The sequence below is a fragment of the Hemiscyllium ocellatum genome, chromosome 1, assembly GCF_020745735.1.
Source record: "Hemiscyllium ocellatum isolate sHemOce1 chromosome 1, sHemOce1.pat.X.cur, whole genome shotgun sequence".
In the NCBI taxonomy this organism is placed as follows: Eukaryota; Metazoa; Chordata; class Chondrichthyes; order Orectolobiformes; family Hemiscylliidae; genus Hemiscyllium; species Hemiscyllium ocellatum.
This window is the reverse complement of record NC_083401.1, coordinates 39,894,089-39,906,105: the sequence shown is the minus strand read 5'-3', so window position 1 is coordinate 39,906,105 and position 12,017 is coordinate 39,894,089. Positions and strand designations below refer to the sequence as shown.

Below are 12,017 nucleotides of genomic sequence, written 5' to 3'. Positions count from 1 at the left end.
GACATCGGAGGTATGGCTGGTAAGTTTGTATATGACACCAAAATTGGACGTGCAGTAGACAGCGAAGAAGGTTACCTCAGAGTACAACAGGATCTTGATCAGATAGGCCAGTGGGCTGAGAATTGGCAGATGGAGTTTAATTTAGATGAATGCAAAATCAGGACAGGACTTATACATTTAATAGTAAGGTCCTCGGGAGTGTTGTTGAATGAAGAGACCTCGGAGTGCAGGTTCATAGTTCCTTGAAAGTGGAGTCTCAGGTAGATACGATAGTGAAGAAGGCATTTGATATGGTTTTCTTTATTGGTCAGAGCATTGGGTATAGGAGTTGGGAGGTCATGTTGCAGCTGTACAGGACATTGGTTAGGCCATTATCAGAATATTGTGTGCAATTCTGGTCTCCCAGTTATCAGAAGGATGTTGCGAAACTTGAAATCTTCAGAAAAGATTTACAAGGATGTTTCTAGGGCTGGAGTTGTAGGGAAAGGCTGAATAGACTGTAGTTATTTTTCCTGGAGAATTGGAGGCTGACCTTAGAGATTTCTGAAATCATGAGGTCTTTTCCCCAGGGTGGGGGAGTCCAAAACTAGAGACCATAGGTTTAAGGTGAGAGGGGAAATACTTAAAAGGGATCTAAGGGGCAGCTTTTTCACAGTGGCCGGTGCGTGTATGCAATGAGGAAGTGGTGGAGGCTGGTACAATTACAATATTTAAAAAGCATCTGGATGGGTATATAAATAGGAAGTGTTTAAAGGGATATGGGCCAAATGTTGGCAAATGGAACTAGATTTATTTAGGGTATTTGGTCGTGATGAACGAGATGGACTGAAGGGTCTGTTTCTGTGTTGTACATCTCTATGACTCTGACTAAGAGAACTGCAAAGATTTTAAGACTCTCTGAAAGAAGAAATTACTCATCTCCATCTTTTGGAAGAGATCCCTTGTCTTTAAACCATAACCCCCATTCTAAATTTTCTCAAAAGGGGAAACATTCTCTCTGCAATCATCCTGATAAGTTCCCGCTGAATGTTTCTTTTGTTATTCTTTCACGTGACATGAGCAATGCTCATGAAGCATGTCCCCCATCCCCAATTTCCCTTGAATTCAGTGGCTTGCAGTGTGTGGCACCTTCAGGGCAGTTTAGTTGCTGAGGTGACAAGAAGGGTCAAGTATCTCTCTGGAGCCAACTCGCCTAATCAATTGTTCTTTTTGTCACCTCTAAGAATGGGATAAATGAACCCCAACCTTCCGTTTGCCTTCCTAATTATTACTATATTATTACATTTTATTGAATAATTATTATGATATTTTCTTGAAGGGGCTGAGTGATTTCTTCCTGCTCCTAATTTGTACTTTGAAGAAGGCAAGAGCTTCCTTTTAGGGTATTGCAGGGTAGCTGTCATCGCAGGCTGGTCATCAAGAGGCCATACTAACTTTGTGATTCATATACATGGATAACCACTGTACTGCAGCATGCTGTAGTTTTTCCACTTAAATATTATTTGTTTTACTCTTCAGCATGCCAAAGTGGACAGCTTCGCATTTTCACACATTATGATCCATCTGCCATACTTGGCCCCATTCACTCAACCTATCCATTTTACTTTGCAACCTCCTTACAGCTGGCTTTTCATCCGTCCTGGTACCATCAGTAAATTTGGCCACAAGACAGACAAAGCTCTCATCCAAGTCATTGATATCAATTAAATATTTGAGAGTCAAGCACTAGTTACGGATTACCAACCTGAAAATTCCTTACTTTACTGGTCTCTAATAATAATATTTTCCAATCTAGATTTCTTATCAAGTTCTCTATGGAGAAAGATAGAACTCCATAAAGGATTGACTCAGGTCATATCATAAGACAGATTGAAGGGACAAAAACATTATTTGACTATTGTACAAATTTCATGATCACAGGTTTACTGGGTTGCAAATCTGTCATTTCACTTACCTCCCGTAGACATGTGTAGATAGGGCAGACAAGCACACGGAAAGGCTCTCCTGCATTGCTTCGCATTATTCCAAAAACCTCGCAGAGAAACGTGATGAACCCAAGCCAGTGCTCTACATCTGTTTGTTGCAGCTCATCCCTCACCGTGAAATCTTTCTAAACCAAGTAAAGACAAAAAGAATGGAATCTTAAATTGTTGTTCCATTTCCTTTGAAAATCCATTCTGTAGGCCTCCCTACAAGTAACATGAATGCTTAAAACATATTGGTTGAGAAAACACAGGAATGGATAGAGACAGAGAGAGAGAGGGGGGGGAGAACAAGGAAAAACAAGTGAGTGAGTAATGAGACATTAGATGTAGAAAAAGAACAATTAAATAAAACAAAGAATTGTGGATGCTGGAAATCTGAAATAAACACAGAGAATACTGCAGTTCTGGCAGCATCTGTGGAGAGGGAAACACAATTAATGTTTTGAATCCACAGATACTACCAGACCCGCTGGGCTTCTCCAGCGCATTCTGTTTTTAAAATTCAGTGCTGCATTATTTGAAATACATAAAATGGAAACGCTTGCCAGTTAGGCTACAGCAGTCCCTGATATCTAACTACTAATTTTTTGTTACAGTTACCCCGTCCCATTAACAAATTATTGAAGGATTGTGGAAGCACGTGACTTTAAATGCAAACTTTGTTTAAGAAATGGATGGGCACTCATTTTGACGTTTAGAGGAACGTACAGTCACGAAAACATGGACATTTTCCTTGTGTTTGCTTTTTCACAACAATGTAAAGAACTAGTGTTGTGTTGAAATGCACCATACCGTTGTAATTATTTGTGCAGTTAATCAGCTCATATCGGATGACAATGAAATGTCTATGCAATGCCCACTTTAAATGTAATTCACATACACTAAGATAAACTTAACTAATAAGTTTTATTTAAGCTTTCCTCAATTGAGGAAGAGTAGAAATTCCAATATTTATCATTGGGTTCCTAGCAGTTTTCCTTCAAGCTTTAAGGATGGGCAAGAGTTAAAGTAATAAATAAGATGCAAATATGAACAATACTATGCCGGTAACCAAGACAACATGACTTTGCAATGATCCTGAAACGAACACTAATTAAATTTGCCAGTGATAAGAATAGCATTTGTAGAAAACAGGGTCAATCACAAGAAGAAGACAAGGCATCCAGGAAGCCACAATACCACAAAATCTACCTTTTTATCGCCTTTGGCAAGATCTCTGTCACTAAAAGAGTCAATCAAGCTCAATTCATCTCAGTTCTATGACCTGATCTCTTTAACACTGTATACTGTATGAGAAGGGAGAGACATTTGATTCCTGACTGCTGTCTACTAACTACAGAACCTTTTCCACTTGCATAGCTGTTAGCAAGTTTTCATTAGATTTGTAGCTCAGGTTGAGGTTCTGGATATAGGTAGCTCACTGAGCTGGCAAATTCGTTGGACTGCTATGGCAATGTACTGAGTATGCATTTAACTTCCATATAATATTAGGCTGATTAGGTCACAAACTCAAAAATGCCAAGAGTTTACAAAACTCATTGTTGTTTTATCCTATATTTCTACCTCCGCCCTGAAACAGTTATTCAGTTTCACAGATAAAGGCTATCGTTTGGTGCTTTGCCTCATGTCCCATGTATAGGTATAAGTATGCTACGTGACTGTTAGAACTGTGACAGATTATACTCACTTTCATTATGCACAAATTCACAACTCACCAAACATCATATGTCACAGTGGACTTCAGTGTGCAATTGGGAAGAGGAAAAAGACATTCATTTTGGAGAACTCACTAAGTCAGTGCTTCCCAAATATTTTCCCATTCTAATCCTAATTTGATGCTTGAAAGAAGGATGTTATTTAAACTGCAGGTTTTTTTTTAAATAACTAAAAAGCTTCTAGCACTTCACTCCATTTTCTACAACAGGAGCCATGCCTCAAAGGTTATCTAATTAGCCTATGTCATCTATTAACAAGAATGCCGTAAGTTAAAAGGACCATAATACGACTGTCACCAAGTCAGAGCTTCACAGCAGCCACAGCTCCTTTGGGAGTTTGATCCACAGTTCGGAAACCCCGGCTCTAAGTGGTTGGTGATGGGGAATTGGCCATTTTCAAAGATGGAGTGACAGAAGGAGTGGCATTGGCTATCATGCCTTTAACAAGTACACTCAGCTGACATGTATAAGTGATATGTATATATGCTTTGTGGCACCAGACTGGACATCAGAATTCATATTCTATATCTAGCTGTACAACTGAATTAAATCAGGTAATTTTTGACTAGTACAGTACTGAGCAACATATTAGACACTAACCACAGTGGTCAATTGCGTTTCTGGTTCAAGAGTTGTGCCTTTGGATAGGAAAATTACAGATGTCATTCCATTATTTAAAAAAAAGAATGGGGGGAGAGCCAGGATAATAAAGACATATGTGACTTATCCATGTGTACTGTCATCGTTTTGTGGCTTTGTTGGCGAAATGGCAAGGTGAAAAGCAGAGCTTGCAGGTATTATTTTTCTTGACCTTAGTGAATGCTTTACATCCTTGGTTACTGAATAGTGATAGATGGTTGCTTAGTAACTACAGATGTAAAGTACATTTGCCTGCACTGTGTTGATAGTATTTTCTGTTCAAATTTGTGCTTGTAGCTAAACCAGTGTTGTCACAGGCACACCTTTATTTTTAATTTTTTCACGGGAGTGAGCATTGCTCACTGTGCCAGTATTTGTTGCCAATCTCTAGTTACCCTTGAGAAGGTCATAGTAGCTAACCTCTTAAACAACTAAGTCCATGGAATGTTAACATTCTCCCACCCTTCCCTTTCCATCCCAAATCCAGCCTATATTGGACTACAGTACACAACTCATTCTTAAGGAGGGATGTAAGGCATCCTTTGCATTTGGACATTGGGAACCACGGAGCTGTTTGGCAGATAACACTTGGCATCGGGAGGTGGGTGTGAGAGGTCAAGGGTTTTTTGGTGGCATAGCTTAGCATGGGAGGTACTAGGGACATACCTTGGCATGGGGCCATGATGGATGTGGGGGGTGTTTGGTGGTAGAACTTGGCATGGGAAAACATCAGGAAGAGCTTCTGAACTTACCTTTCTCAAGGTTTCCTTATGTAACCTATGGCTGACAATATCTCTGATGTGCAATAAACAATGACCCCTTAAAAGCTGGCATGATGCCATGAAAACAATGGTTCAGTAAGTCATGTAATGTGCAATGGAACTGGCTAGGTCAGGAGTGCCAGATGTGGATTTAATCAAATCCCTTTGTGAAAATCCAAGGAATCTTAGAATCAGGACCTGTCTGCCATTTGGAAATGAGCTCCTGAGTCAACCTGATTTGGCAAACATTTGGGCCACTCAGATAAATTTACAAAAGAAGCTGCTTATTATAGTACAAATAATGATACCAGCTCACTGATTCAATGCTGTAATCAACTTGGCTTCACTCATCACTTGCAACAAAATAGTCCACACGCCAAGCACTTTGCATTGAAAGAATTATTTTAATTATTTTCCTTTATGTATCCTGTTTGACAACTTGACTTCATCATTTGTAGTCTATCAAACACTTAAAAGGGACTTGTTGCCAATCCTTCTTTATAATCATTTGAAAACATCAATCAAGTCATTCCTCAATCTTGTCAGTTCAATGAGATTGCAGGCTTAGGTTCTCAAGTCTTTTCCATAACGGTGGTCTCTTATTTTTTGGCTTCATCTTCCTAATCTGCATGGGCATTACTCCACAGCCATCATACATTTTTAAATGAGAATCCCAAAACTGCACATAGTTTTCTGGTAGAGGCTTAAGTGTAGAGATCTATCATTAACTACTATCTTGTATCTAATGTTTCTTGATAAATATACTCAATGCCTGAGTATTATAAAAAACTGTTTTTTTTTAAAAATACTGTCCAACCACTGAAGAGTTGGATTGTTTGCAGACCAAAACACATTTTTTAAACATTTTAAAACTTTTAAAGTTATATTTCCATTCTTTCTTACTCTTTACCAAACATATTATTTCATATATGCCTGTATTAAGCTACAGCTACCACTTACCTACCTGTTTATCTGGCCTTTCTGTTCATCTGTAACATCTTGCATTCTTCCTGGCAGTTTGCAACAATTTGACATCATCTTTGTTGTCTGCCTTTTAGCCATCCTGATCTGTACCAATCTCTCTTTGAGTTTAATTTCCTCAACCAAATTCCAATGTGGCGTGTTATTAAATGTTTTTAGAAACCCTTATTAACACAATGCACTTCATATAATCTTATTGTTCTCTGAAAAAAATCTATTAGGTTAGTAAAACATTTCATATAACTACATTAATGGTCTCTCATTACTCCAGGCCAGTGGTTGATTCCTTTCTCTCTTTCTCCCACGTGACTCAATCTTCTGGATCAAAAGTGGCCTAGTCAAATGCTTCAGTAAAGTCCATGCAGGCAACAGCCATTGCCCTACCTTCATTAATCAGCTTCATAGCTTCCTCAAAAAAACGGAATCAAGTTTGTTAGACAATATCACCCCACCATAAACCCATGTTGACTATCCCTAATAAGTTCAGGTTCCTAATTTCCCCTCCCCCCACCTTATCCCAGATCCACCCATTCAACTCAGCACCACTGTCATGACCTGTCCGTCTTCCTTCCCAGCTATCTGCTCCACCTTCCTCTCCAACCCATCACCATTAACCTCACCCTGATCTACCTTTTGTACTCTCAGCTATCTTACCCCCCAGCCCCATCCCTCCCATTTATTTCACCATCCCCTCAGCTCACAGCCTCATTCCTGATGTAGGCCTTTTGTGTGAAACCTACTCCTGCTCCTCGGGTGCTGCCTAACCTGCTGCGCTTTTCCAGCACCACACTCTCAATTCTAATCTACAGCACCTGCAAGTCCTCACTTTCGCCGAGTACTAATTTCTTCAGCCGGGGGTGGTTAATCTGTGGAATTTGTTGACACAGATTAGCCACTCGGCTGTCGCAATCAAGTCATTGAATGTGTTTAAGACAGAGGTAGGTAGGTTCTTGTTTGGAAAGGGAATCAAGGGTTAAGGGGATAAGGCAGGAGAACGGGGTTAAGAAATATATCAGCTATGATTGAATGGCTGAGCAGACTTGATGGACCAAATGCCTTCTTCTGCTCCTATATCTCATGGTTTTACAGTCTCAGATTAAAGTCACACAGTCTGAATATAAGAGATTGGGAATAGAAAGCAGAGAGCTGAGGGCTATTTAATGCAGTCCTGGAGTTAGTGATTAAAACAAAGATTATAGTAGCCTTTAAAACTGTCAAAAAAGTGATTGAGAAAGATAGAAGGATGCAGGAACTTGGGGTTAACAAAACTGCTTATGCAGAGGGTAAACATTATTACTGGCTAGTTTCCATGTTTCTATGTTACAATTTCTTCATAACAACGAAACTCATCCTTACCTGCAGCATATTGAGGAGCAAGCTTCGGAATTTAGTTCCTTCCACCATGAAGAGAGACATCTTGTCACATAGTCTGGCAGCTGTTGAAGCAAAGCTCCTGTCCGTTACAGCCTTGTGATAAATCGTCTTAACGATCTCACTTAGCATCTCTTCTGAGTTGGTTGAGTTTTGTGCCTCCTCCATAAAGGTGGTAAGGTTGGAGTCCACATCACTATTGTTGTTCCTCATGCTGTTGAGGATTTCTATCAACTTGTCCATTTTGGTTCGTTGAGGGTTTGTTGTCTCCAAGGAAATTTCATCCTGTAGCATTCAAAAATAGTTCAACTCCAACTTAAATGATATTTTAATTATTTTGATTTCTCTTAATGCTTTAAGTTTCAGTTTCTGTTTATTAAAGTCAAATAGATTTGAAATTGAAGGAGACCAAGAATGTAAGATGCAACTAATATAGAAGACAGAAAAAACAGTCTTGAGCAAAGAAAGCTTTTGTTATATTTAGTTTGGTCTTACCCTATTGAAACTACACCAGGCCCAATTTTAATTCACTGACAATCCACTTCACTCACACAGAGTTAAAATCAGTTTCACTGGTTCCTGGGAGTGAGACAAATGTTTTAAAATTCAAAAGCTTTTCATACTCACATAATGGAAGGAATGAAACTGGATATTCATTACAGACCGGCCTGAATAAGTTTAACTGAAAAGTTATAAAGTTCAAAATCATACAAACACCAGGTTATAGTCCAACAGGTTTATTTGGAAGCACCAGCTTTCAAGGCATTGCCTCTTCATCAGGTGGTTGTGAAGGCAGCACCTCGAAAGCTAGTGCTTCCAAATAAACCTGCTGGACTATACCCTGGTGCTGTGATTTTACCTTTGTCTACCCCAGTCCAACACCGGCACTTCCAAATCATGGAAAGTATATATGTATTGTCATAACCACAAATCATAACCTTAGATATGGTCATATGCACATATCACAGTGTAATTATTAGATTTTTTTTTAAAGAAAAGGATGTACAGTGTAAAGTTGACTACATATGTAAATTCAGTGATTGCATGGGAAGAGACACGTTGGAATGTCACACCTGACCAGATGTCAAAGAAACTTCAGAGAACATGCATTTAAAACAGAATGTCCAGTATCCTGGGAGTATCTCAGGCCGTGAACATGGTGGTTAAAAAAAACAGCAGTCTGGATGATATTTGCATTCTTCCCTTTTAAGGATATACAAGAACAAGAGTTGAAAGACAGCTTCAACCTTTGACTTCAGGCCATTAATTCACACAGCTGAAAATGTGTTGCTGGTTAAAGCACAGCAGGTTAGGCAGCATCCAAGGAATCGGAAATTCGACGTTTCGGGCATAAGCCCTTCATGCCCGAAACGTCGAATTTCCTATTCCTTGGATGCTGCCTAACCTGCTGTGCTTTAACTAGCAACACATTTTCAGCTGTGATCTCCAGCATCTGCAGACCTCGTTTTTTACCTATTAATTCACACAGACCAAGTGTGGACCTATGTGTTGTGAAGGTCACAGCTCTGAGAACAGCCATTTAAACACCTCTGCACTGCAGGAAAAAGGACCAGAAAACCTCTCACTGAGTGCTGCAAGTCAACTATTGCCAAAAAGAATTAGGATAAAAAACGTCCTACAACCTACAAAGTCACACATTTCAAAATAGACTGCTCAATTATTAACATTGATACTACCTGTAACACCCACCTCAGAACATAGAATCCCTACAGTATGGAAACAGGGCATTTAGCCCAACAAGTCCACACTGACTCTCCGAAGAGTAACCCATCTAGACCCATTCCCCTATGCTATTGCTCTACATTTCCCTTGACTAATGCTCCGAACCTACATATCCCTGAACACTGTGGGCAATTTAGTATGGCCAATTCACTTAACTTGCACATGTCTGGATTGTGGGAGGAAACCGGAGCACCAGGAGGAAATCCATGCAGACACAGGGAGAATGTGCAAACTCCACACAGACAGTCACCCTAGGCTCGAATTGAACCTGGCTCCCCAATGGTGAGGCAGCAGTGCTAACCATTGAGCTATCATACCGCCCACTGTGCTGCCCTCCATGAATAATTCAGAGACTGATCTGCATATCTTTATGGAGTTTTACCTTTTTGGACTCATAGCTTATTTTTAACTTGTGTGCAATGTGTGCTGAGCCACTATTTAAACATGCATTCAACAGGGATTGTAACTCACTTTTTTCTTTTAAGAAAGCCAGATTAACTTGTTTCTTTATGAAACAGAAGTATTTGAAGAATGGGTCTCAGAGAATGGCTTCCACAAGTGAAGGGATTCTTATTGAAACTAACCTTGCTGCAACCAACAGAAGAGGCATGTAAATGACCAAGGGGAGCCATTGCAATCTCTCCATCCAGGACTTCAACAGTTTGAGTATTCTGCTTAAAATTGTAGCAAAGTGGGGAACCTTACTCCAACACTGGCTGTAACAATATATTTCAAAGTCCATTGAATAATGTAATTAACTAAACCAATTAATGTCCGCCAAAGGGCCTTCGATTTCCCTTTGGAAAGGGAAAGTCAGTGCCTGATCAAGGGACATGGCATCAAGAAGAGGAGAAGCCGACTGGGAACCATCCTTTACCTTTGTTGCTGACATCACTTGCCTGCGATCCCATTCCTGTGCACTAGGATCCAGTGATCATACTTAGCCATGGGTGTCAGTTTGACCACCAATCAAAAAAAGTCCTGTTTTCTCTAGAATTGGGGACCAAATGTAATATTTTCAAATGTGTGGATAATACAAAACCGAGCAGAAATGAGTGTTGTAACGAAAATGTTGGCTCAGGAGGATTTGAACAGGTTTAACAAGGTAGATGCAATATAATAAAATCCCTACAATATGTTTGGCCAAATGGCAGTATTTCTAAGTCCACACTGACTCTCTGAAGAGCATCCCACCCAGACTCACCCCCTACCCCCCACAGCTAATCCACCTAAGCTATACATTCCTGGAAGCTATGGGCTATTTAGCAAGGCCAATCCACCTAAACTGAATACCTTTAGACTTCGGACTGTAGGCGGAAACCAGAACAACTGGAGGAAACCGACACAGACATGGGGAGAATGTGGCTACTCCCCACAGTCATCCAAAGCTGGAATTGAACTCAGGACCTTGGCACTGTGAGGCTGCAGTGCTAACCACAAAGCTAGCATGCTACCGCAGAGAAATGAATGATTATCCATTTTGGTTGGAAAAACAGATGCCCAGACTGTCGTGACTGGAACCAGGTAGGTCTTCTTAACTATGAGATCCTTGACTAACCTGGGGTCATTAACCTGGGCCAGTCAGGAAGCCCAATCTGTCCAATATAAACAGAGGATTCAGAATCTGCTCAGTTTAAGAACTGACTGTGAGCTCGTTGGTAACAGTGTGCTATGTACATGTAAATAAAGGATGACTTTGTGATAAGATATTGGCCTCTGTGTAGTTAGTTCACAGAGCATTTCTTAAAAGATAAGAGGTTGAAACATATACATGTGAAAAGAGTCTGACATTCTCATGCCAATCAGTCCACTGAAGGTTAACATTAGGAAGACTTTATTGCAAGTGGATTTGTGTATAGAGTAGTAAAGTCTTGCTTCAATTGTCTATGAACTTGATTAGGCCGTACCTACTGAACTGTGTACATTTCAGTCCCCTTGCCTCAGGGGGATATTATTATTATAGAGGGAGCATAATGAAGGTTCACCAGACTTGTTTCCAGAGTGGTGGGACTGTCCTATGAAGAGAGATTGGTAAATTGAGCCTGTATTCTCTACAGTTCAGAAGTATGAGTGGTGATCTCATTGAAACATACAGAATGTATAGAAAGGGCAGGTGTAGATTAGATGTTTGTCCTTGCTGGCGAGTCTAAAACCAATGACTGTAATTTAAATAAGGGGCATAGCATTTAGGACCAAAATGAGAAGATTGTGTTTACTCAGTGAGTTGGGAATATTTGGAATTTTCTACTCCAGAGGAAGCTGAATCTTTAAGTATATTTAAAATAGAGATTTATAAATTTCTGATGATAAATTATGCACAAGGTATAAAGATGGGCTAGGTAAAAGGCATTAAAGTGTTTGATTAGTCATGAACGTTTGGCTCCTGTTGCTATGTGCCTATGATGATCAGAAGTTCTGAAAAAAGTGGATTTCTTAGATAGGAGCAGTGGGATCCCTAGAGACAAAGGGACATAGAGGGAGAATTCCACAGCATGGGACATAGTTGATCATCATTGAATGGTTACATTAGAGCATACCATTTGGCTTGCTATGTGCATGCCAGATTTCCACAAGAGCAACTCAGCTAATCTCACCACTGCCCCCATCATCACCTTCCACCACAGAAAAAGGAGCATAGTGTAGGCAGTAACAGCTGTTGGCTCTAATGACTTCTGGTTGCTGACACAGGAAAACTATCCTTTGATTTCAATGGGTTTCTGTTAGAGAGAAATATCACTAACCTTTTTGGTCATCTTTGCCTTGCTGCTGACCTCTTTATTTGATCATCTGACCTAGGAGTGCCCTAGTACAAGACCTGCTCA

At 40.0% G+C, this 12,017-nt stretch overlaps 1 protein-coding gene across 3 annotated transcripts in view; it reads right to left on the bottom strand.

Moving 5' to 3' along the window:
• The window catches only part of ctif (CBP80/20-dependent translation initiation factor), a 218,924-nt gene that overhangs the window by 21,567 nt on the left and 185,340 nt on the right, over positions 1-12,017 (bottom strand). For all 3 annotated transcript variants that reach the window (XM_060848810.1, XM_060848971.1, XM_060848895.1), the window contains 2 exons: positions 7,438-7,737; positions 1,955-2,110 (listed from right to left, as the gene is read on the bottom strand). In XM_060848810.1, the coding sequence (XP_060704793.1) occupies positions 1,955-2,110; positions 7,438-7,737 (456 nt within the window). The remainder of the gene's footprint in view (positions 1-1,954; positions 2,111-7,437; positions 7,738-12,017) is intronic.